General features: G+C 29.9%; 2 protein-coding genes and 1 long non-coding RNA gene across 9 annotated transcripts; 2 read left to right on the top strand and 1 right to left on the bottom strand.

Moving 5' to 3' along the window:
• Positions 1 to 1765: 1765 nt before the first annotated feature.
• LOC108457941 (probable inactive purple acid phosphatase 27) lies at positions 1766 to 6786 on the bottom strand. Of its 2 annotated transcripts, XM_053027403.1 has the most exons (13): positions 6445 to 6786; positions 5988 to 6079; positions 5755 to 5824; positions 5530 to 5652; positions 5273 to 5365; positions 4702 to 4831; positions 4054 to 4135; positions 3828 to 3960; positions 3434 to 3639; positions 3162 to 3287; positions 2622 to 2702; positions 2393 to 2519; positions 1766 to 2239 (listed from the first exon to the last, which is right to left on the bottom strand). In XM_053027403.1, the coding sequence occupies exons 1-13, from the start codon at positions 6610 to 6612 to the stop codon at positions 1934 to 1936; spliced, it is 1737 nt and encodes a 578-aa protein (XP_052883363.1). In that variant the 5' UTR covers positions 6613 to 6786; the 3' UTR covers positions 1766 to 1933. The 2 variants fall into 2 exon arrangements, with proteins under 2 accessions (XP_052883363.1, XP_017612646.1); XM_017757157.2 differs by having other exon boundaries at positions 2393 to 2702.
• A 3767-nt stretch (positions 6787 to 10553) lies between these two features.
• LOC108458601 (protein IRREGULAR XYLEM 15-like) lies at positions 10554 to 15227 on the top strand. 2 transcript variants are annotated; one of them, XM_017758011.2, is made up of 2 exons: positions 10554 to 10630; positions 13854 to 15227. In XM_017758011.2, the coding sequence occupies exon 2, from the start codon at positions 14015 to 14017 to the stop codon at positions 14849 to 14851; it is 837 nt and encodes a 278-aa protein (XP_017613500.1). In that variant the 5' UTR covers positions 10554 to 10630; positions 13854 to 14014; the 3' UTR covers positions 14852 to 15227. The 2 variants fall into 2 exon arrangements, with proteins under 2 accessions (XP_017613500.1, XP_052883364.1); XM_053027404.1 differs by having other exon boundaries at positions 14340 to 15227.
• Positions 15228 to 21336: 6109 nt separating this feature from the next.
• LOC108460492 (uncharacterized) lies at positions 21337 to 26930 on the top strand. 5 transcript variants are annotated; one of them, XR_001867558.2, is made up of 6 exons: positions 21337 to 22012; positions 22116 to 22233; positions 22316 to 22461; positions 22557 to 22677; positions 22832 to 22903; positions 26688 to 26930. It is a non-coding gene; the product is annotated as an uncharacterized LOC108460492 (long non-coding RNA). The 5 variants fall into 5 exon arrangements; XR_001867557.2 differs by having other exon boundaries at positions 22564 to 22677; XR_001867555.2 differs by having other exon boundaries at positions 21338 to 21605; positions 21884 to 22012; positions 22316 to 22677.
• Positions 26931 to 27769: the final 839 nt, after the last annotated feature.

Here is a 27769-nt window from a genome sequence, read left to right on the forward strand (position 1 = left end):
TTTCCTTTTTCTGTTTTAGTTAAGTTTTAAGTTATGAGACATTTCTGTGTGATCTAGGCCCATTTTTTCTTTTATTTTTGTTTAATAGGCTTTCACTAATGGACTTCAGTCCAGTACTGTTGATATTTTTGTTTTTATTTATAAAAGTCTAGTTGAATCTTCTTCTTTTTTAAAAAAAATAGTATTTACTTCTCTTTTATACCCTATATGTGGTTTAGATTTATTTATTTTTTAAATTTAATTTAGGCCATGGTTGATAAATTGAAAAATCAAGTGTCGAGAAAATAAATGTTGAAAAATTAGTATTGAAAAATTAAGTATTGAATTTAAGTTATAAAATATATTTGGTATTTTATTTAAATTAAACACTAAATGTAATTAGATTGTTTGATAAAGGATAATAAAATCCTAAATGAAATAAAATAAAATAAAATAGAAAACCATTGAATTTATTCTCTAATAGGTGTCTACTTATCATTTTCTACAATTTTTTATAAAAATTCTATCTAGTAGTTTTATTCGAATTATCGAACATATTTAAAAAAATTAAGTTGCTGAAAATATTAATTTTCAATTAATTAAATTTTCTCAACACTTTATAGAAAATGGCCTTAATTTAATGTTTTTGTTTTATTTAGTTTTCTAAATAATGAAATATTATCTATGTGGATGATTTGGAAAAGGAAAAGTTTTCACATGTTAAATTTTAATTATTTGGTTTAGTATTCACTAACAATGCTAATTCCATGTACCATAATAATACACAAATTAACAGTTTATGTATCACAAAGGACATTTTATAAAAATACAGGTGCTAAATAATACACAAATGAATAATTTAGGTATCACATTGGATCGATTGTTTAAATTTCAAAACTATTTTATAATTAAAATTAAATAAAAATATTTTAAAATATTTAATTTGAATTTGAATCATCTAAGTGAAAAGTGAACGCATGATTTAAAATATCTCATATTTATTTTATCTTATTCAATTTATTTGAAGAAATTTATTTAATTAAATAATTTAGTGTTTGTAGTTAAACTTTAAACATTTTCATCAAGTATAGCGGAGTGAATGAACAAAGCGTTTGATTAAGAATTCATTAACAATTTAGTTTTTATTAATTTATGTTTATTTATCAAGGAAACAAGTGCACATAAACAAAACTTTGAGGCTCGTCTACAAATGAACCAATCTCAAATAAAATTTATTTGGTTCATTTATATTTGTTTAATAAATAATTTAAAACTTGTTTATTTTTCTATTATTTTAATCTAAAAATTATATATGGCATCATTTTTTTTTTTTATTTATGAACATTACTTGTGAGCATCATAAATATATTCATTTAATATTCAGTAAATAAATAAGTTCAATTAATTTAAACGAAGTAACGAATGAATATGAATATATATAATTTTAAATTAAGTATGGTTATCATGGAAACCTATGTAGGAAACAATTTTGAATTGATAGTTGCTTTTTACTTTTATTTAATCGAACTTCAAGTAAAACATAGAATTTTGGAGGATGAAATAGAAAAGCTTGTCAAATCCGGTGGACGTTACAATATTTATTGAAATTTAAATGATATGAAGAAAATCCTAAAAAAGTTGATAATGTATAGACTTTAATTAAAATAGAGTTAAGGCATAGGGTAAATTACCTAAGATTACTGTTTAGTGTTGGATTTTGTTGATTATTAATTAAAAATTAATTGTTAATATAAGCATAAGCAATGGTATTTGAATGTTAAAAATGTTCTTAGTAACAACAATTTAATTTATATTTTAGATTCAACCAGTCCAATAAATTTAACCAATAACTGGAGGAGGTCACACTATTTAAACCTCCAATACAATTTTTTTTAACTCCACACTCTCCTAAATCATTCCACTAACAACATACACTTCCCCTAATGATATTTGATCAAGATGCCAATGTTGTAGGTTCACAGCCATCATGAACACAAGCCAGGACATCTTTATAGTCCCTTGAAATAGTGAAGGAATCATAAACCTTCCCATCACGGCTTTTCTTATACTCAAATAACAGGGATGACTGGTTAAATGCTGTTAGCTTCACAAATCCAAAGTCATAATCTCTATAAATACTCCAATATGGGATGAGTTGGCTGAATTTCGAAAGATGGCTCCCTGCTCCACCTACAACGACGTGGATAGTTCCGTTCACAGTGCCTGAGTAATGATTTTTTTCTTTGTTCACACATTGATTCTGCACAAAGCATATGCCACAAAAATTAGTGCTTATAATATACTATCCAACTGTTCCCTACACAAGGTAACTGTTAGGGTAACAGATACAAGAATCCCGGGATTTAATTTGACACTGCAGATTTGAGGATCTCTCAGTATTTGCAATTCTTACCTGGTAGATTGGGCATGACCTTTCATAGTTATGGACATGGCCGTAGAAGGCAATGTCAACCTTGTACTTCTGCCAAAGTTTCTGCAAACCATCCCTTCCCATAGGCTCTTCATATGCGCCCTCCTGGCTGTACCAGTCATTAGATGAATATCCAAGGACACGATGAGCGGAAAAGATCAACCAAGGCTGCCTATGTCTATCTACAGATGCAAGGCATTGCTCAATAAACCTGTACTGTTCTGATCCTTCTCTCCAGTCGTGTTCACTGTCAGCTATGCAGAAGTGAAATAGGCCATAATCTGTAGAGTACCTGCATTTTCAGAGTATAGCCGAAAAGTATTCATTGGACCTGGGTTTAGGTTTTTATCAGGAAGAAAAAAGGACCAAAACACAGAGATAGTGGGCAGAGTTTTGCAAACGCCAATGCTTATTATGCCTACGGAACAAACTGTTTAGCTAAGTGAAGGTATTCACAGTTAATCAATTGAAATAACAGCTGGTAGATATAATGAACACCAGTTCTCCAGAATCCTCAATCACTGTCTAAATACTTTATTTGTGTTTGACAAGTTTCAAAGATGTACACTCAACATTCTATGCATGTATCGAATTGCACTTATTTATTACTTTAGGAAACTGCATCTTACTATTCTTTTTAATTAGCTAATACCGAATATTTCATCAGCTAAGATGCTCAAATCTTACTCTTGTTTCGGCCAAAAAGAGAAAAGTGGTAAGATTTATCCTAGAGGAATTTTACTAAAATTACCAAAACTTTGCCTTGTTCTCAGCAGGATAATAAAACATGGTTTCTGCTGGCACACCACATTCACCACCAGAATCCGGAGTATCATAGAACGATCCTGAGTTTGGCCAATCACGTTCATGATTACCACTGCAACACAGATGACACATTATATTTTAAACAGCATCTGAAAGTTAACTCACATTGTATTTTAAACGGCATCTGAAAGTTAATTCTCAAAATATATTCTCGAAAATCACATACTAAGCTGCATAAGTAACGGAAGCATAGAGTACCTTGCAATCATGTAGGGAACAGTTGACGCTATAGGCTCCACCTGTGCTGTAAATTGGTCCCACTGTGAAATGTATCCATTCGAATAGGTCAAGTCTCCTATGTGGAAAACTATGTCAATGTTGTCCAAGTCCCTTATCAGTTGGTCAGTAGTATTGAGTGAACCAGGCTGATAATCACTGTACTCATTTGAACCATCACGCTCCGCCTGTGAGTTAAAAAATCTTTTCATATAACGCACAAAATTCAAAAATAATAATATAGTTGGCAGTGCATAGAACATCGAAGCTCCAAAGAGCCAGACAAAATGCATGGGTTGGTCAATCTATCAAAATTTCCATCTCTTGACAAATCCACCCACTCTCAAACCCTTCATTATTGGTTTTCCAATATTACCTTCCCCATATCGCCGAATACAACGACTCTCTGTAATGAGTTTTGTCCAGGATACGGGGATGATTTAAACGAATATGTCTTGCTCCATACGACTGAACCATTATACAAGAGATGACCCATCCTGTACATGTATCTGAAACAACATACATAACCTTGTAAGTGGGATCATTTAAACTTTCAATTTGTTATCTAGCTAGATAGGAGAACGGATATTTACGATGCTTACATGAAGTTCGGCCATAAATCTTTCAAGAAACTTGTATGTATGAAACCTGGATCCCGCCAGCCAACTGTACTTGCGGGTGAACCTGCAGATCAGTAGGCAAATTGCATGATGCCATAGGCCTAACCATTCACTCCATCAAACAATGTAAAAGGTGAAGCTATTTTGTATGCAATATACTCCTCTGTTTATGGAGGAATCAAGGAAATAAAATCTGAGTCAAGTTGAACAAAAGACAATCATGATGAGTGAGATAATAAAGAATTCACTAATATAGTCCCATAGACAGCAGGATATCAAATCCGAGGGATGAAATATAATCTTCTTAGTCTTATAATACTTCATAAAGTCAGAACCAAGGAACTTATCATTGCAGATAACTAGATGTAATCGAATTGGAGACATCATGACACAAAAGTATATTGCTTAAACATTCTCAGTCACGAAATTAAAACAGCATGCGATTTGTCATTAAATAGCCACTAGTTGAACTAAACAGGAAGAGTTACTGATCAACATAATAGATGAATTAAGTCTGATTTTTGACTGATAAATGAAAATCCACAGCAATCATGTATGTTCACATTTAAAAGCAATATTATAACATGTATTGCAGCATCAAAGTCCCATCAAAAGTAATTCCGTTCATACCACACATGCTGTTCTGTTTAAATGTCAAAGTTCCTGCAGGAGATCTAACTTGCAAATCTCCTTTTCTACCCCACTCAACAAACGGCACTGCTTCATCTATGTCATAGCCACTTGTCCAGGTTACAGTCATCTGTCCAACAAATCAACTATTACTTGAGTACTAGATAAAAAGAACAGCATAGCAAACCAAAAACAATTATGTTTTAATGCAAAATAATTCAAAATCACAATAAGTTTGCTAGAATCGAGTTGCTCCAAGTAGGCAAAGATATGACATCAATTGGAAGCCTTTGAAATGGTGTCTTACATAAGATTATGATCCTCAAAGGAACCATAGGTATCAAAGTAGTGAATTAAAACGTGGATTATATCCCTTCGATTTCAAAGCTTTACAGGATTTAATAACTTATCATGGATGATACATTTGCAGAATTAGCCAATGCAAGATTATATTTAACTCATACGAATTACTTCCCTTTGAGCAGATTTATATTTTTTTCCCAGCTCAGAAAACACTATAGAAGTTCATAAAGGAATCATCATAACATAGGAGGCATTATTCCGAACTTACTTCACTCCAAGACTTCCCTTGAGCAAGGCGTGGATACAAGGGTGCTTTAGGATTTGTAAAAGATATTGGATTTGATATAGCCACCAATATTGGCTGTAATATTCAAGTATGAAATTAGTTTAATAAAAAAAAATCAACTTTCCTTAGAAAATAAATTAAATTAATGAAGAGGCGCTAACATGAATCAATGATTCAACATGATGTATAAAAATACTTTGCGAAGTTGTAAGGCAAAAGAAAAGGAAATATGAATTTACATCTGATAATCCACCCGAAAATAAAGCAAAGGAGAAATCTGCTCGCTGATTTATAAGCTGGAACCTCAGTGAAGCAGTGCCTGTCTTTTCATAATATGAGCTGGACTCATTTGCATACTTGTACTGGAAACGCACACAAAAGTGTAAGGTGAATGAATTTTCAAGCCATAAAATTGTAAAACACTAAATCCCGATTACTAATATCACAAATTGGACCACATTCACCTTTATCGGAGCTGAACATATATATGGAAGCTGTTTTTTCCGTTCATTCACCGGCGGACAGGCCGATGGGCTGCCAAAAACAACACAAAGTCTCTCTAAGTTCTCAAACAATGCAAAATTCACTAATGAAGCTATCAAAGGGTGGAATGACAATAAACAGGATCCTATTAAATACTGTAAGTAGGAAACATTGATGAAAATTTTGACATGGATGAGTTGCAGATGAACATTACTCGAACTTTGCCGGAGAAAAGACTCCAACCCAGTCATCCAAAGACGGCTTCGGATTAACGAAATTCACAGTTATCCATTCAGTATCCTCCCCCTGTGATCCCACAAAAACAACCAAAACTCACTAAACTGTCAAACTATAAAGAATGACTATTCTAATTTATATATGCTACAGGCTCACATCTATATTCGGGTTAGTTATAACTACATCATATGTCAGTTTGAAAGTTAGTTAATTATGTTGATAAAAATATAACTGCCGTAAATGAGGGAAAACCGTCGTATAAGAAGGCAAAAGACAACGAAAGAAATCACAGTTCTAAATTTTCAGCCATTCTCTCTGAAACTGAAGATTAACATTTTCCATCATAAATTTAACATCTTTGTAAATAACCCATATTTCTATAGATCATCAAGAAGTCGTGAAAAAGTTAACTTGAAAGCATAAAAAGATTGTACCTTCAAACCAAGAAGAACAGGTTCAGCTGAAATAGAAGCGGATTCGTGAAGGGCGACGGTTGTTTGGAGGATATTGATTTTAGCCAACGGTTGCTCTCCTCCATGGATGTGAGTCAAACCCAACTTTAAATTGGCAGTGAATAAAACAAGTACCCAAAACCAAACCATTTTGAAACAAGCAATTCAGAAATAAAAAAGAAGAAGAGAGTTTTGAGTAGTAGAATTGAAAGAAAGTTGGACTTCTTTCTTGCTCTGCGAATTGATTCTTCTTTTGGGTCTATTTATTTGGTTTTTTCAGAGTTTTAAGACACTACGTTGGCGTTTATGGTGTTACAAATTTCTGATTTTTATTTTTTCACTTATTTGTTATTTTCCCATCTTTTTACTATTTTTTACAGAAATTTTCCCTTGGAAAAAGAGGACATCATCTGTCTGGTTGTTTTTAGAGTTCAGGTTTTTTTCTTAAATTATTCAAATATTTTCTTAAAGATTATTAGTTTAAAAATACTAGTTGGTAATATTTGAACTTTTTATATTTAAAACCGTGGTAACATTAACATTTTAAATATAATTAAATAAATACAGTTTTGTATTTAAGTCAAAATGGAATTTGAAATTTATACATTATCATGGTTATCCTGTTAAAATTTTACAATTTAAAAATAACTAAATAAATATTCTTTTATTTAAATCAAAATGAAATTTAAATTTTATACATTGTTATCCAGTTAAAATTTTATAATTTAAAATTAATTAAATAAGTAAAATTGTATATTTAAATCAAAATAAAATTTGAAATTTATACTATTTTACAGGTGTCATAAGTTGAAATAGAAAGATAAAACTTTTTAAAGATTAAAAACAAGTTCTAAGAAGAAAAAAAAGAATTGTTATTTTAATATAAATTAAACAATTTTAAAATAAAGTTTTGATATTCTTAAAATATATTTTAAATTCTTAAAATATTTTCTTAAAGATTATTAGCTTAAAAATACTAATGGATAATATTAGCACTTTTTATAATATTGATAACATTAAAATTTTAAATTTTAAAAATAATTAAATAAATAAAATTTTATATTTAAATCAAAATGAAAATTTAAATTTATACTAATTTAAAGAGTTAAAGTTTTTTAAATAATCTCATTATAGTTTCGATTATATTTGTTCTCTTTGAGATAATGTCTAAAATTATTTATAGCCCCTCCTAACCCATAAATAGGAAGATAATGTGTTTCAGCCAACTCAAACCCACGTTAGTAATAATACCTATGCCAATCGAGCTAAGACTCAATCGGCAAATGTTAGTTTTTCTAAAATATATTTTAATTTGTTCAAATATTTTGTTAAAGATTATTAGTTTAAAAATACTAATAGGTAATATTTTGTTAATGGACCTACAAAACGTGAATAATCAGTCATTGAGTTCGCTCCCATGAATACTTTGAAAAAAAACTAACATTGAAATTTTTAGATTTAAAAGCAATAGATAGTGATAATATTAAAATTTTAAATTTTAAAAATAATTAAATAAAAATGAAATTTAAAGTTTATACATATCATTGTTACTCAATTAAACTTTTGAAATTTTAAATTTATACATTATCATTGTTATTCAGTTACTAATTTTCAAGTGTCATAATTTGAAATAGAAGGATAATCAAGATTCATTTAAAAAAATGAAAAGTTAGTTTGAAGAAAAAATATAAATTATTATTTTAATATAAATTAAATTGTTTTGTAATATAATTAAACTAAATTATTGAGCTAACCTTTTGGTTAATTTTTTAAATTATGTTTAAGAAATGAATTTATTATGATTTTATTTATTTTGTGTCTTTTCTTGGATTAAATTAATGTATTTATGATTTTATTTATTTTTGTTTCTTTTCTTGTATTAAATTAATGCGTTTATTTTTTTATCAAATTTTTATTTTCAATTAGTTCCAAGAAGAAAAATCTAAATTATTATTTTAATATAAATTAAGTTGAACTATTTTGTAATATAATTAAAATGAATTGTTTAGCTAACTTGTTGGTTAATTTATTAAGTGAAATAGAAGGATGATCAGAATTTTTTAACTAATGAAAATTAGTTCTAAGAGAAAATATTATTTTAATATAAATTAAAATGAATTGTTTTTAATATAATTAAGTTGAATTATTAAGCTAACCATTTGTTAATTTTTTAGTATTTTTATAGAACGGTTAAATTTTTAGTATTTTATAGAATTTTTGTTGGTATTTAATTTTATTTAATTTTGCTTTTTTTCTTGAATTAAATTAATGTATTTTAGGGTTAATTTTTTAGAATTTCTATAGAAATTTATTTGTATTTAATTTTATTTATTTTTGCTTCTTTTCTTGGATTAAATTATTGTCCTTTTAGAATTTTTATAGAAATTTTGTTTGTACGAATTTATTTATTTTTAGTTCTTTTCTTGAATTAAATTACTGTGGTTTAGTATTATTATCCTTCTAGTTGTTTTCTTTTTTACGCGTCGATTTACATTGAATTTCATATGACACTAATGATGATCAACTCTATAAATAACTAATTTGAAAAGACGTCTCATAATTATTGTTATCGTTTTCATGGGTTAATTTATAAGAATTTTCCTTTTTTTATAAAATTTAACAATTTAGGCATTATTTATCAATTCTTTTATTTTGTATTTGAGATAAAAAATTATTTAAAATCACATCTAGAATAAACTTGGAAAAAAATTGTCTAGATTCATTTAAACCTAAACAAATGATTGTCCAAGTTCATCCTAATTGTGATTTTTAAATAGTTACTATAAAATTAAAATATATATATATATAAATTATGGGAAACTTATTAAAATTAATATAAAAATAAGTTATAAAAACTTAATAAATTTAATTAAAAACGCTTAACAATTATTAAAAGCCACACCTAGAATGAACTTGGACAAACAGTTGTCCAGATGCATTTGAACCCAAAAATTATTGTCCAAATTTATTCCAAGCTTGGTTTTTAATAAATTTTAAATATTTTTCATTTTAAAATTTTTATAATTTCTTATAATTATTAATAATTTTACCAAAAAATTTAAATAATTTTTTATAATTTTTAATAATTATTTAAAAATTACATCTAGGATGCACTGAACAAATAGTTCTCTAGGTGCATCATTGATAGAAGGCAACAAACAAAGATCGTTTTAAAGTAGTTTGACACGATAGAATTTGGATTTGACTTTAAAAAAAAAAAAAGCTAAACAGATTTATGAAAACAAAGAAAACAAAAACAACTAAAAGAAGAAATTTAAGAACAAATAATAAATATTCAAAACAATAAATAAATAAACAAAAAATTAAAAGTGGAAGATAGATTGAATAAACCGAATATATGGATAGAAGATAGATGTCCAACTGAACCCTCTGAAATATAGGGCATCAATAAATTCAATTGATGGCTCTAATTTGCCCTGTAAAAAATAATTCTTGGCAAATTGGATGATGAAGAATGAATTCTCACGACTCATTAAAAAAAACCGAGAAGAAAAAAATCTTCTAAAAATCACAAGAAAGTAATCTTGCACGAAAAAAAATAACTCTCGGTGTAACAGCCAAATTTTTCAGTGGTGCTGGAAACAGTGATTCGAGATCACTAAATCCGACGAGTAAGTTTAGAAATTTTAACAAATAATAATTATAGGCCAAGCGCGAACTTAAAATAATTATTTTTAATTAGTGAATTTTGCGATTTTAAAAGAATTAATCAGGTAAATTTGGTTGAAAACGAGGTATCGAGATCTCGGATTTATAAACCGAGCCATAAATATTTTTATAAATATTTATGGAGTGCTATTAAGTTAGTATTAAAGTTTCGTTAGAAAATTTTAATGCTTGGTTAGTCAATTAATTAAAAAGGACTAAATTGAAAATAGTGCGAAATTTATTAAATTGTGATTAAATAGTTTAAGTGATTAAAAAGGAGGGATTTAAAAGACAATTGGACCCAAATTGTATGGGCTGGACGGTTGGGCAAGAAAATCAGCAAAAAAAGACAAGGAGAAACAAGGGCAAAATGGGAAATTTTGCAAATTAAACATAAAAAACAAGACAAATTTGAAAAATCTAGAGATATCATCATTTTTCTTCAGCAAAAACGCCATGGGAGGTCTGAAAGCTGCTGGTTTTTCATACTTTGACATATGTGAGTTCAATTCTTACCCTTTTCTTTGAGATTTTTATGTTTTTGTGACTTTTACAATTAGGTCCAAGTGTTTAATTCATTAGTTTTTGATTTTATGAACAAAATTAAAAGCTATCATTGATAAGTGTTAGCTTTTTATGATGAAATAAAATGAATTTGAAGCTTTTATTTTGTTGTTTGATGATTTTATCAAGTAATTTCAATAGAAATTGATTTTAGGACCTAATTGTGAAAAAGTTGTGAGTTAAGGTTTAGTGTTAAAATTCTGATTTTTAAAGATTGTGTAATAGTTTAGAATGATGGAATAAAATGTTAATTGAGAAAAATTAGCTTAATAGATGGGCTAATTGAGCAAGGACTGAATTGTATGACCTTTGAAATTTAGAGGAAAAATGGTAATAAACATCTTGAACTAAAACAATATTGGTCAGCAGAAGTAGACTAACTTTGAAAAATCACCATAAATTGTATAAATCGAATTAGAAGATGAATAAAATATGAAATTAAAGCTTATTAAGTCTAGTTTTTCATAGAAGAAACGGTGTAAGCAATGGATTTGTAAATTATGAGATATAATGAATTTTGTGAGACAATGTTAGAATGAATTCGGGTTCCCCTATTTTGACTTTGGAAAATCACAACAAAATTGGAGAAAATTAATTAGAGCCTCAAATTTATATGTTTAGAATCCTTAATGAGTCTATTTTCAATAGAAATCAATGGGAACATTATCCGAGTTTTGTACTGTGATATAATTAATTTTTAGTGAAGAGAGATTGGAACTATTGGATAGTGAAATAGGGGAAATTTAAATGAATAAACTGTACTAATTGGCTAAACAAAAAATTCTTAAAATTTTATGGTGCAATGATATGTGAGTCTAGTTTTAGGGAAAATTTATGGATCTTAATTTTGAGCTCTGTAGCTCGAATTATAAATAATTGAGTGACTATGACTCGTGTGAACAGATTGATGTGAGTATTAATAAGTAAATTGTGAAATCGTACTTACAAGAATGTTATATACATTAAGGATGTGGAATGGAGAGGAGGAGGAGGAAATATATATATGAATATTCAGTTAGCATGGCTAATTTGCATGTTTTAAGCTCATGGACTAAATTGAATAAAAGTAAAACTTTAGGGGTAATTTTGTAAAATGTAAAAATGACTAAATTGAAGGAATAAATTGTTTTATTATCTAAATTAATAAATTGAATGAAATTATCAATTTAAGATTGGGTGAAATTTGGGAAAATGGTAAATTACCAATATGCCCCTAAATCTTGGTATTTCTACAATTTAGTCAGGTAGGTTCGGATACCCTGAATGAGCATGTAAATATGACAATTTAAGTATTGTACCGTATTTTATATGATATTTTGAATTGAATATATGAAAAGGATGTTACATGAAACATGAAAATGAATACTAAATAATATAAATTAATTGAAATTATTCTGAAAATTTCGGTAATGCCTCGTATCCTATCCCGGCCTCGGGTACGGGTGTGGAGTATTACACTCGGAGTTGAAAATTTTATTAATGAATGAAACTCCTAAACAAGAAACTTTCAAGTATAATAAAACTCTAATTAATCTAAAAATTAGTAGTTTTAGTAAAACTAAACTTTCATATTGATTAAGAAATATAAAACTCCTAACCAACTTTAAATTTCAAAAGAAATAAATAATAAAATAGTAGAACCTAAAATATTGACTCATATATAATAAAACGTAAGCCTAAAAATCAAACCCAAATTTAAACTCAAATTAAAGCCAAAAACTCATAATTTTCCGTAATAATCCCGTCCAAAAATTCTGCTTGTGCAGTCTTCAATAAAATGATTATAACTTGAGTTCTCGGACTTGGAATTGAGTGATCCAAAGCTGTTTCGAAGCTATGCAGACATCTCAGCTTAGAAATGTTTGGATCCCATCCAAAAATTCGTCCCAAGTCGATTGATATTCCAAAATTGAAAAATGGCAGCTTTGTTGAATTAACTTTAATAATTTTCACCTTATACGTGCATGTATCAATTTTAGGATTTTTTAATTTTTAAAAAATATTTGATGATGTGGCATTTTGCCACATCAACATGATGTACACGTGATTGCCACATGCATCGTCTAATTGATCTATCTGCCATGTCAACAAAACTTGACGGTTAAGCCTGGTAAATGATGATGGAGGGGCTTGATTAATTAATTTTTCATCCTTTAAGGGCTCAATTAGATGCTAAATTTTGTTGAGGCCTTAACTGGTTTTTTTTAATATTTTTTTATAATTTTTTTATAGTTATTTAAGTATAAAGCATCATATTCTGTCACATGATATAATGTGGCAAAAACAATCGCCAAAATGGGAGCGATTGCCCTTTAACGGTAAAATGATTTAATTGATTGTAATTTTGAAGTTTAGAGGCTCAATTGAGTGAAAAAAGTATAGGTGTCTAACGGAATTTTTAAAAATTGTCAGGAATGTATATATCCTTTTTTTGGCCGACAGCAGTGACTAATCCCATTGCTACGAGTGTTCTCCGAATAGATAAAAGGCTGACCATAAAATGTGCTCCATTTCTATGAGTGGAGATTAAATCCTTAACTACATAATTAAGAGATGAAGTGAATAATCACCACCACACGTAATTACATCTATATTCCTTGAACCTAACATAAACAAAACAAAAATAGCTAATGTGACAAAAGCCGTAAAAAGGGGAAACAAAATATGAACGGACAAAAATTTAGATAAACATGAAATAGTTCAAATAAGATGGGAAAGCACACAAAAATACAAAATAAATGTAGGAATTGCCCACTCTTACCAAAAACCTGTACAGTTTTACATGGAATATGCAACAGTACCAAATAAGCAAGGCAAATGATGGAAACTGATGGAGCAACCAACTGGAGGGAGCCTACTTAACCATTATTCGTACCAAAACAGTTAAAAGATATAAAGACAAAACCAATCAAGCAATGGCAAATCCGTGTTTATTTATGCAAAAATGATGTAAACACCAAATCTTAATGATTCTTTTTTTATACGGATAGTAGCTTTAATTGCTAAAACTCAACGTGGCAACCATAGCAATTAGGTGACTTGCTGACAGCTGAGAATTAAACTTTAAAATAAAACCAAAAATCAATTTTTTCTTCCTCGCGCAGTATGATTTGAAGATTGATAACATAATAACAATCCCACAATTACTTTGCAAGCAGGATGTTATATAATGCCCGTAAAGTGCTAAAAAGGGGAAAAAAGGCTAAGGAAGAAAATGCCACCCTAAGTACCTCAATCCCCTGCCCCTCAAATCACTCCCTCGGTTCAGTTTTCTAGTACTGCAGCCTCAAACAGTCCCCAGTTTGGCAGAGCAGCTAGAATGATGATGTTCCCCGGAAAGAAACTACTCCCTCTGCTTGTTTTCATCCTTGCATGCCTTTCTATACTCAGACTTGTTAAAATTGCCATCAATACTTCACATTCTTCATCTCCAGCTGCTGCTTTCTCGTCGTCTGTGGAACAGAAAGTTCCATCAAATGCAGCAGGGGTATACATAGGTTCACATAAAACCTCCCTCAATGCAACTCTTCTCGCCCCCAAGGAGTTCATGTTTCTTTCCGATCTCATTAGGCGTAAAGCACCTTGTAACCTTCTTATTTTTGGTCTTCAACCCCAATACCTCAATCTCTCATCAATTAATGCAGGTGGCATCACTATTTTTCTGGAGGATGACCCTTACAAGATAAGTGAAATCGATGCTGATTCTAATGGGACTCATATTTATAAGGTTGAGTACGAGGTACCAGCAAAGAAGGCATACGAACTGCTCAAGCATGCAAGGGAAAGTCCTGCTTGTGCTCCTGCCACTAGTTTGCTCCTACAATCAACTTGCAAATTGGCATTGAGAAGTTTACCAAAACAAGTGTATCAGCTTAAATGGGATGTGGTGGTGGTAGACGGACCAATTGGGGACGCACCAGAAGCACCAGGCAGGATGTCCACCATCTACACTGCAAGCATGTTAGCCCGAGCTGGGACGACGACTCATGTTCTGGTACACGACGTTCATCGGACGATTGAAAAATGGTTTTCTTGGGAATTCCTTTGTGAAGAGAACTTGGTTTCTTCTAAAGGAAAGTTCTGGAATTTTAGCATCTCCAATCACTCAAATTCTACAAGGTTTTGCTCTTCTGATACGGTTCGGATAGTGAATTAGCCTTCCTTTTCTGAAGCAACAGAACAATCAGTAGCATCATTGCTACGGGTTGGGCATCCTAAAATTTGGGAATAAGAAAACATCACATTGTGCATTATAAAAGATATATTTGATCAGATGTTATATATAAATAACATATTTATCCCCTACTTAGTTATTGCTGGAATTCAGGCTCGAACGGGCATGATATATTAACCTTTAGCATTATGAGAGTGCAAATACCTGGAATTAGATATTTCTTTCATGTGCCATGCGTGTAAATGAACACTACATGCTCCAGGTCAGTCAAAATCGGAGAATGTGACTGCCTTGTTGCATAATCTGTTGGTATCAGTGTAAATTTAGAAGCAATAGATGCACTTAGTTGGTACTAAAAGCTATTTTCATTATCTTGTATGCCCTGACATATAAGAGTAGATCTGAAAAACACGAGGGAATAAGACTTGTGCATTTTTATTTTCCAAATTGAGGGGCAGAAATGAAATAACATAATCACAAATTAAACTACTCTATAAAAGAGTATTGGAAAAGGAGAAAGCAGAGAAAACAATCACAATTCTTACTTAACCCTAAAACCTGCCACTCAAACAACAAAAGAAAATACAAAAATTCAATTCATTTGAAGTCCTATCAATCTCAAAATGATACAGAAAACCAGTTTTCTATGAAATTTAAGGGAGCTGGTGGCAGAATCTTTCTAGTTGAACATGTACCCCAAAAGCAGTTAATGACAATAGCAACTATCGCCTATGCAACTTATCTCCAAACCAAAATCTTGAGAATCCAACTGCAGGTTGAACTATGAATCACACATACCAGCACACAATATAGATATGAATACAGTGACGCGATAATTCTTAAAAATAAGAAATGGGTATTTTTTAAATAATATGTATTTTCATGTTAAAATACTTCATTATTTACAACCATATTGTTAAAATAATAGTAACATTTGATAATCCAATTTAATCTTAATTAATTAAAATGTTTGAAGCTAAAATTTCAATAAATTAAATTTTATTTGTAACAGTTTCAATAAATTTTGGTAATTAAATAATTGTTTTCAAAAAAATTAAGTGATTAAAACTATAATTTATTTTCAGGTAAATTATAAAACAGTCATCCAATTATTTGCTTGTTTCTATTTTTGTCAATTTTGTTTAAAATTTTCTATTTTAGTCACCGATATTATCGACATTTAATATTTTAGTCATTCTTCCTTAAATCACTAACGATATCATCCAATGTTTTGATTCTATCAATTTAGTCTTAATTCTAAAAAATTCAGCAAATTTAGCCCTAACTTTACAAATTTTTCAATTTAGTTTTACTTCTTAAAATTGAAAAATAATAAATAATAAAAATTTAAAAATTTAAAAGATATACATTTAAAAGTTCATTTTTTCAATAAAAGTACATAAGATTTTATAAAAATACATGCAAAATTATAAATAAATGGATATCTTTTTTTTTCCTTTTCTCGGCATGAAGTTTATTTATTAAAATAATACCTTTATAAATATTTAAAAAAACCACAAACAAAACTTAAACTAGATTCAAACTTTTCTTCTTCTTCTTTTAGTTTATTTTATAAATAATAAATTTTATTATACGTCCAACCTTTCTCCTTGGTCTTCATCAAATTTGCCGAGTGTTGGGTACCGCCTTCACCCACAACCATCCATACCAATAACCTTAATCTGAACTCCTCAATTTTCACACTCTCCATCATCATGCGATCAAACTAGGATTTTGGCTAGTTTGGCAACACTTTTAAAAAGCGCTGTGGAAAATTATTTTTGAGAAGTGTTTTTGAAAAGATTGGTTTAAAATTTGAGTGTTTAACATTACTATCAAAAATATTTTTGAGAAATAAAATGTCCATTTTAGACATGTTATTATCAAGTAACAAATATGTATTTATATAATATTTAAATTAATTAATATTATTATATTTAAGTAAGAATATAAAAAATTTATTATAACTTGTTGTTAATATTTTAATATATGAAATATAAATTTTAAATATTTTTAAGTAATAAATATTAATTATTTATAAAATTTAATTAGAATATATAAACTATATTTTAAATATTTAAATATAACCATTAAATATTTATAATTATTATTTTAAAATTTTTATTTTTAATTAATGATTTTAACATATTTTTAATTAAGCACCAAGAAAAAAAGGGGAAAGTACTATGTTATTAGAGGGATGAAAAAGTAATTAAGCACTAAAAGTTCTTTTGAGAGAGGAAAAACTACTTCTGAAAAGTCAAAAATTTCAGCCAAAAGCAACTTATTTAGCACATTTTTTCTTCCCAAAGTGCTTTGGAGCTAGAAGTGTTTTTTTTAAGAACTATTAAACAGGCCCTTAGTTGCGTAGCTACTGGCACGACCTTTCACCTACTAGGCCTCCAAGACCTATCCCCATCTATATATCTCTAATTATGCTCACCCTCAAGCATAACCTCAAATGCAATAAACCTGTTCTAAACAACAACCTAAAAACATTGTTTCTCACCGGTCAACTTTTGGCTATAGTTTTTTTTACTTAACCTGAATATGGTGGTAGTTAATGTTGGAAAAAAAAAAGTTGAACTTGCATAAGTTTTTCATGATTTTTTTTCCTTAAATTATTTTATTTATAAGATTATAATTTTATTTATAAAATTATTATTTTAATAACTAAATTTATGTTAGAACATGAAAATTATATATTTATTTATAAATATTTGGCTAAAGAATTAAAAAATTATTAAAATAATTCAAAAATTAGTAGGGCGCTAGTTGAAAAGTACAATAAACTAGGCCCTCCAAATTGTCATTTCGTTAAGGTCCTTGATGGATAATTAAGTGCTGATGTGGCGGGTGACATGGCGTTTGACATAAAAATTTTGATGACATGGTGGTTGATATGGAGTGCTTAATTGATTTTTAATTATTTTAAAACTTTATAATTTTGAAAATGATAGAAAATCTATAAAAAATTAAAATTTAAAAACTATTAAATATTATAAATTATTATTAATATGTTATGAAAAATGAAAATATTAAATATATATTATAAAATTCTTTAGAAATGAGAGAAAATTATATAAAATAATTAAAACGATAAAAAAATCTACAATTATAAAATCTTATTGAAAGTATAAAAGTTGTAAAATTAATATGTACATATATATGTAAAAAAATTATAATTTTTTATGTTGAAGGTTTGAATTAGATTTTAATGGGAGCTTGAAGTGTGATGGTAATGAGACTTGAACAGGTTGTAGAGTAAAAGGTCTAAGAAATAATGGATTTAGTATTTGGTGGTTTAAGGTAAGTGATGGGTAATGATTTTAGTTGAGGAATGGTGATCAATGCATGTTGATAAAGATGATTTACGAGTAACATGTGGAAAAAGGATGAGTAGTAATTTTTATTAAAAAGTTTTAAGAATTATTAGAAAATAATAAAATATTATAATTTTTTAGAAAAATTATAAAAAAATATGAGTTATTAGAAATTATTAAATACCCTTTCTATAATTTTTAAAAATTTTATGTAATCCCTAAAATCAATTAAGACCTCTTAAAATAATTTTAAAAATCAATTAAACCATTGTAAAATAAAAAAAATCAATTAAGCTTTTTATGTCAGCCATCACGTCATCAAAAAATTTTATGTTAGACGAAAATAACAATTCAGCGGGTCCAATTGGTTGTTATTCTTGAATTAAAGGTTCAATTTATGGCACTTTTCAATTAGGGCCCAATTGATTTTGAATTATTTTAGAAGGGTCGTTTTAGTAATTTGGTCTAAGTTATTTTTATATTTTTATGTATCTTTTATAAAATCTTATGTATTTTTATCGGAAAATGAAATTTTAAATAATTTTTAAAGTTAATTTAAGTTTTTATTATTAAGAATCAAAACTAAATAGATAGAATGTGCAAAGTTGAAGGTTAAATTTATTGAATTTTTATATTTAAGATTAAATTGATAGAAGCTATAAACATTGAAGGACTAAATTTATTATTATGCCAATAAAAAGACCACCATTAGTGATTTAATGGAGGAATGATCAAAATATTAAATTTCGATAATAGTGACTAAAAAAATTTTAAACTTAAATGACAAAAAAAATGCTAATAGGCAAGTTAATATTTCAATAGTTTACCGTATATATTCTTTTAATACCATGTGTTAAGTTTCAATATATGATAATACCACGTGTTATCCAATATGTGTCATGACACTGTCATCCAATATGTGTCATGACACTGTCACACCATCCAAACCTCTAACGTTTAAGTAATTTAATTTTTTTTTTTTTTTTTTGTCTTTAATAGTTGAGTGGTGTAAACCATATTTACTGAATAACAACATATATAGTAACTAATAAAGTTATAGATAAAAATATTAAAATTGTACATCATAAATGATTTTTTTTTGTAAATATAGATAAAACAATAAGAATTAAACTGACATATTTTATATACTACAAAATCATGTAAGTTTTCATGTAGAATCATATTTGGTGCCTGTGAAAAATACAAATACCCAGTTCTAGATTTATTGATTACATACCATAATTTTTATAATATCAACGTATGTGATATGTTAATTCGTTTTCAGATTGAATTTTTTTAATATGTTAGCTCGAAATTATTTTTAATTTATGTTTTTAGAAGATGATAAAATTTTTAAAAAAATAGTAAAGGAGTTATATATATATATATATATATATATATATATATAATCTTTATGATATATAAAAATAATTATAATTTAAAAAATAATTATAATTAAACTGTAAATTTTATGGTTTTAAATTTATTACGTCAAATTAGTTAATAAAATTTTATTATAATATTCATATTTTAAATAATTCACATGTAACTGCATATAAAAAATTTTAAAATAAAGAGAGATTATATCTTTATTTTTATATAAATACAGTAAAGAAATATATAATTTTAAAATCTACATAAGATATTAATATAAATGACTAGAAAATTTTAAAATTTTTACATTCACAAATGTTAATTTTGCAAATGAACTCACAAGTATAAATATCATTAAATTGCAAACCTTTTAAAATAAAATAATAATTCAATTTTATAATTAGAAATTGAGAGCAACAAGAAGAAGTAAATTAGATAAATAATTGTAAAGTGGTAATGCATATAAATTGTATTAATAGTAAGCCATTGATAAAAATAGTAGTATATGAGTTATAGCAAAAAGGTAAAATTAACACATGATTACTCAATTATTTGAGTTGTTTGATTTAAGCATAATTGTAAAAATCACCCTTAATGTTTCTAGGTTTTTCAATTGAGCCCTCAATATTTTTTCGGTCATTCTCATCTACAACTTAGCAAAAATTTTCAAATAATGTCAAAATTGACGAAAACTGTCAACATTTTTGTGTCATATGGTATAACACCTCAATGGCTGACGTGACGCCACTTAGCCATTAAGATGTTATACCGTGTGGCACAAAAGTGTTAATCATTAGTTGATTGATAATTTTCGTCAAATTTAGCATAATTTTAAAATTTTCACAATGTTGTGGATGAAAATGACCAAAAAAATATATTGAGGGCTCAATTGAAAAACCTAGAAACGTTAAGGATGATTTTTTAAAATTTTACCTTTGATATAACCATCAAACTATCAAATGATTGATTTAAACACCAAAGTTAATAACACGGTCACTTATCATGACAATACAACAATATTTATAAAATGTTATATAATATTTTCACAATATTTATTGGAAATATTTAAATGATATAATGAATTTATAAAAAGAAAATAATATTTTAAAAATAAATTATATTTTTGAAAGTTTTATTTAGCATTAACTTTGAAAAAGATTGCAACTTAATAAATATCATTCGTATAACAATTAATAGATTTGAAAAATAATTTTAACTCAGTAATTCATTCATGATATGTGGTAGCTTTCTTAATTAAAATATAAATAATTATAAAATAGTAACATATGATTGATAATATAATTGTCGATTAAGTTTTAACTCGATTGATGTTGGCATTGTTATCAATGCAGGAGAACGTGGGTTCAAGTGCACTGAAGCGCATTATCCTCCTATTTAAGAGTTGGGGAGGAGTTATGAGTAGTTCTAAACATTGTATCAAAAGAACATATATTATAAAACCTAAGATGAGATTAATGTTCAAAAAAGATTAATAATATAATAAAATGTTGATGAATAGTAATAATTGTTTAATAAGATAATAGTAACAAACAACTTTTACTAATAGCATAAGAATTAATTATTGATTACATATCATATTTTTGTAATACCAATTTTTTTTTTTGAAATAGAGACGACTGGGCTTTTATATATATAATGAACAGAAAAGAAATGGGCCACGGACCTGCCTAAGGAACAAAGAAAATAAAAGCCCTATCCGGAGCAAAGCCGAATAGGCAAGTTTCCTAAAAACAAAAATGAAACAGCTAAAGAAATATAAACCGACAACCTAATAGATGAATCTAGAAAAAGCAGCCTACTCTACCCCAATCATTTCAACAACAGCTGTACTCCACATTACTATACGAATCGTTATTTCAGTCTTATCCAGCTTTTCAGTCGATAGCTTTGCCCAAAAAATAAACATTCATTGCTATATTCATAACTCTCCCATTCCTCATCATCGTCTTCTAGTCTGGTTCTCTTGCCCAACGACCTTCCGAAGGCGAGTCGTGCAAATTCGGTTCTCTTTGTACCAGGTAAGAGGTGACTCCGCTCTCTAAAGCTTCTTTTGCAATCTGATGGGCACGTATATTATCTGATCGGGGGATATGCTTGAACTCTATTGTTTGAAAATGAATGCACATTTTCTGAATATCTCGAATAATTGCTCCTATGACTGATTTGTCTATTTCTGTTGTTTAACACTTCCTGATTACTGTCATTGAATCCCCTCTGATTTGTAATTCACAAAAACCCAATAAAATCCCTAACCGAATTGCTTCCAATCCTGCATATGCTTCTGCCGCGAACGGAGATGGCACATTATTGTGAAGGACCGACTTTGATGCCAGAAGTTCATCCCTACAGCCCCAAACCACCACTCCAGAGGCAGATCTGGAAGTTCGCTTGTCAAACGCAGCGTCGAAATATATCTTAATCATTGGTAAGATTTCCATGCTTCTGTTTCTTCGAAATAAATCTGATGATTCTTGCTTAGTTCTTGCCTCGTTTAGCTCAGCCTTGTAACTTATAATGTTCTATGCTAGTTGTCTTCTTGTGATAAATATCCGCATATGTACTAGCCGATTTCTGGAATACCATATTAGCTATAGAGCATAGCAAAAGAGTCGACTCTGCTCCTTAGTTCACTACAGAAGTACCCAGGTAAGCCAATCCCAAAACTCAGGTATTGAGTTGTTGGTAACCCATGAGAGGTTTAACATCTGCCAAACTTCTAAACTTGTAGGACATTGTCTAAATATGTGCGAGTAGTCTTCATCCCCTAAACAACCGCGGGGGCAGCAAGCATTTATGAGCACCCTTCTGCTCCTAAGGTTTACAAGCTTGGGCAAATAATTCTAGGAGATACACCAAATTGTAATTGTGATTTTTGTAAGAAGTTGTAGGCTCCAAAGTTTGCTGTAAATTTTTTTTTAATTCGGTTGTAATATAATGCTACTAGGATTTAGTGAATAATCCTGTAATAGTTTATAGGTGCTCCATACGGTGAATTCCCTAGATTGTTCTCCCTTCCAGACTTGACAGTCAGCATAGTTCATTTCAGCAAGAGGGATCTGTAATATTCTTTGAGCAACCTCATTCTGAAAGGTATTACATACTAACTCTACTTTCCACTTCGTACTCGAATTGTCAATAAGATCCGAGACTAACTCCAGCTCCTCATTTTTTGTCCTGTTCTGCCGATTAATTGTTTCAATCCTGGGGACCCAATAATCATTCCAAATGGATATCTCTCTCCCAGTTCCCACTCTCCAGCATAGCCCTCTATAGAGAAGTCCTTTGGAAGCCCAGATGCTCTTCCAGGTGAAAGAAGGTAGATTTCCTAACCTGGCCTCCATAAAATTTGACTGCGGATAGTATTTTGCCTTCAAAACCTTCGCTAATAATGAATTTGGATAATTAATCAATTGCCAACCTTGCTTTACTAACAACGCGATATTAAATTGGCTCAACTTTCGAAAACCTGAACCCCCATTCTCTTTCAAACTGCAAAGATCTTGCCAAATGTACCAATGAATACCCCTCTTTCCTCCACCCTTCTGCCACTAAAATTTTGCGAAAATACTCTCGATATCATCACATAGAGTTCTCGGTAGTAGGAAACAAGCCATTGTATAAGTTGGAATCGCTTGAAGAATAGCTTTAATAAAGACTTATTTGCCTCCCTGTGATAAATATTTTGTACTCCAATTGTCAATATGCATTTTTATACGATCCTTCAAATTTTGAAAAGACTCTTTTTCCTCCTACCTACCATATTGGGCAAGCCTAGGTATCGTTCTGGTTCCTCCGAACATCGAACCCCCAGCAAGCTGACAACTAATTGCTTATCCATTGACGACGTATTTTTGCTAAAAAAAACTATTGACTTCTCGAAATTAACCTTCTGACCCGAACAAGCTCTATATTTGCTTAAAATATCTTTAAAAAGATGTGCACCTCGAATTGTAGCCTCCCCAAACAAGATGCAATTGTCTGAAAATAATAAGTGCGAAATCACTGGTCCACTTCTGTTGACCTTCACCCCTTTCAAACTTCCTTCCTGCATCGCTAGTCTCAACAAGCTCGATAGACCCTCCCCACATAAAAGAAATAAAAATAGGTTCAAAGGGTCACCCTGTCTAAGGCCCCTGGATGGTCGAAATTTTTCCCCAATGGATCCATTAATGACAACTGAATAAGAAATAGAAGAAATGCAATTCATAACCCCTTCAACCTATATTGTAAAACCCCATACGAATCATCACTTCCTTCAATAATCTCCATTCGACTCGGTCATACGCTTTACTCATGTCCAACTTCACTATCATAGACCCTTTCTTTCCCTTTTATGCTTAAGCGTATTAAGAATTTCATAAGCTATCAGCACATTGTCTGATATCAATCTTCCTGGCACAAATGCACTTTGCGCCTCATCAATACATTTTTCGATTACTCTTTGAAAACGATTAGCAATCGCCTTTGCCAATATTTTGTATAAAACATTACAAAGACTTATTGGACGGAAATGCGACATATTCATGGGATTAGAATTTTTCGAAATAAGCACAATATTAGTTGAATTCAAAGAACTGACCTCCATATCGCCATTTAGTATTTGTACGCAATAAGAAGTGACCTCATCTCCAATAATGTGCTAGCACTTCTGGTAAAACAAGGCTGGCAAACCATCCTCCCTTAGCGCTTTAGTTGCCCTCAACTCGAATACCACTGCTCGAATCTCTTCCTTAGTATATGCAGCTGTAAGTTTCCCATTATCTTCCTTAGACATGCAACGGTCAATACCAAACAACACATAATCATAATTCCCACAATCTCCAGCTGTGAACAAATTGTTGAAATAAGATCTAGCAACACCCTCCAATTCAAGCAGATTCTCCATTTCTTTGCCAACATCGTTCTGCAGCGTATGAATCTAATTTTTCCGTCACCGTTGGGTTGCTGAATTATGAAAGAAGGCAGTGTTTCTATCCCTATATTTCAACCAATTCAGTCTAACTTTTTACTCCCAATAATGTTCATCTTTTTTTATTTCGAAATTCAGTTGAATTCTTGTGTCAATCAAATATGCCAAATTTCCTTCATCCCTGTCGTTGGTTAGCAAGTTGGTCAGCTTATCGGTAAGAATCTGCCTCTTTTCCTTTCGCTTTACACGAATAATCCCTACCCAAAGACTCAAACCTTTCTTCAGGTTCTCTAACTTCATGGGTAGCGTACGAGGAGAAGACTCCCACAAACGTTTAACTTCTTCAAAGAAAGTATCTTCCAATACCCACCAAGCTTCAAATTTGAAAGAGACACTACTTTGTCTTTCTTCATCTTTCCTCATATTGATCAAAAGGGGACAATGATCTAAGAAAGAATGCGCTAGATGTTGGATCTTGACCTCCGAAAACATAGAAATCCAACCAGCCGTAGCAACTCCTCTGTCCAACCCTTCTTGAATATTTGTCTCTGACAGATTGTCCCTTCCCACGTAAACCAAGTTCCTGAATACCCTATATCGATTAATTGACAAACTTCCAAAGTTCTTCGAAACGACTCCATTCGTGCCTCATCTATTGGTAATCCTCCTTTTTTTTCAAACCCATACATAATCTCATTAAAGTCCACACAGACAAACTAAGGGATATCCTCTCTCGTGCATAGGGAGAGCCATAAAAACTCGTTTATCTCCACTTAACCCTAGTATCACTGTCCTCGACTAACACATCAATATGTAGCTTAGAAAATGTTCGAAGTGTTATGTTAACATCCCTTTTCCAAGCCAAACATAAACCTTCTCTAGTACCATCAGCATCGACCTCGATACCATTTTGAAAACCACAACTTCGTCGCACTTGTTCCATTTGTTGTCTACATAACTTTGTCTCCATAAAGAAGACTATTTGGGGTTCATGTGACTTCAGCGTATGCTGAAGCCATCGAATCATTCGTGGCCTCCTCAAACTACGAACATTCCAACTCAGGATTTTCATTGCGATCGGTCGGCTTGCCTTTTGGCAGCCGCCGATAATACATGGCTAGAACCCAACTCCCTCCTGGTCCTTATTGTGAAAGCCTCATACCCATCTCTACTAGATGACTCCTCTATCTCACATCTACTTCCCTTCTTCCCTTCCTCTTCGATAATAACGCCCTCCTCAAGATCATGTTCCATGGCATTTTGTGAATGATCCATCCCGATACTCCCCTTAGATTTATCAAACGATGACAATCTCCCTTCTAAACTAAAACCCAGAATTGGATAAATGTTTTCCCCTCCCCTCTCAACAGATCCCTCTTCCCACATTCTATTCCTCTGGATTCGGCTTTCATTCCATTGCCATCCATTTTTCCCCTCACTTTCCTCCTTTAGCCAGATGCTTGTCATTGATAACGCTCTACGGGATTGGGCGCGCAATGATAAGTCCCAACGCATCTCAGTAACCTCCACACCCAACATTATTTTAGCCTCACAAAACGAGTCACTATGCCCCAATCGACCACAATAGAAACAGAAAAGGGATAGACGTTCATATTTAAACCTGACATAGAAGCATCTGCCATTAAACAAAACTTGCTTTTTCCTCTTCAAGTAGCGTCTGATATCAAGTTTGGCTCTAATTCGCATGTAATTTCGGTTTCCCTTCCCTATGTCTGATCCATCATATTCTAGGAAATCGCCTAGAAGATTGCTCTGCTAATTTTTCAGAGAATAAGCCAATAGTGACGTCGTGGATTTGAACCCAGAATGGACTATAAATTAATGGAACTTTTAGTGGGTCCTCCCCTTGTTGTAAGTGAGACAGAATCAACAAGTGATTATTGAAGGTCCATGGTGAACCTTTTAAAACCCTCTTCAGATCCATTATATGGAAAAACTGGAATAAAATCTTTTTCTCCCAAATCCCTAATTTGAACTCCCATTACAAGGTGCCATAGATTGGCCATCTTACCCTTCATAGCTGGAAAATTAATTAAACTGGCTGTTAAAAAACAACCTACCAATTGGAACACTTCTTCCCCAACAGCATGTGGTTCCGTTTGGATTTGCAAAATTTCATCCTCTTCATCGTTAAGCGACAAAACTGCTAATTCATTCTCCATCTCTGCAGGTAACAGATCTACACGTAACTCTGAACTCTCGACACACAGTAGGATGATGAAGTACCAGGAGCGCCGAACAAATCTAGACAGAAAACAATAAAACCAGAATAAAACCTAACGACGCATACCAGAGGCGGTAGACAGAAACATGCTAGGGTAGCAGACTTAAAAAAATATTATTTTTGTAATTCCAAAATTTAAATTATACTTTTTTTGTAATATAATATCTCTTGAATTAGTTTATTAACAAAGGCGAATCTAGGGGTAAGTAGGTGCCCGCCCCTAGGAAAATTATTATTTAGGCTCTTAATATTTTTAAATATTTTAAATTAGTAAAGGTAAAATTTTATTTTGGTCTCCTAAAATTATAAAAATTGATTTAATCATTTAAAATTATAAAAATATAGACTACAAAAATTAAAATTTCATTCGCCCTAAAAATTATTCTAGTTTTGCCCTGTTTATTAAGTTGCATATTTTACAATTAAAATTTTACAAATATGTTAACTTAAAATTAGTTTTCGACTTATATACTTTTAGATGTTAAATGTTTTATTAAATTTATTACTAAAAAATATGCATAAATGATAGATAGCTTATTAATAAATTTAATAATTCTAAAGATAAATAATTATAAATTAATAGTATAAGGTGTTTAACATAATAGTAAATGATAGCTTTTTGTAATCATAAAGATAAACAATTGTAATAAGTAATTTATACAACAGGAGTAAAAATATTATAGACAAAATAATAGTAATAATATAAAACTAAATAATTAATAATAGAATAATAAAGTTTATATTTATAGTAGTAAAAAGTTATATTACTTATAAAAGTATATATTTTTATAAATATCATTCCCTTATTAATACCTGATTGGAAACAATTTCTAACTTATTACCTAATTCAAAATACATCAATTTTAATTAATATAATATTATAATATTCACATTTTAAATAATTCATGTCCACAGGTAAAGATAAAATATAAAAATGAAGGAATATTATATATTTATTTTAGAGTTAATTACCAAAATAATCACTTTTGTTTGTCTTACATTTTAGTCACTTATGTTTGAAATGTTAC

The sequence above is a fragment of the Gossypium arboreum genome, chromosome 1 (genome assembly GCF_025698485.1).
Source record: "Gossypium arboreum isolate Shixiya-1 chromosome 1, ASM2569848v2, whole genome shotgun sequence".
Taxonomy (NCBI): Eukaryota; Viridiplantae; Streptophyta; class Magnoliopsida; order Malvales; family Malvaceae; genus Gossypium; species Gossypium arboreum.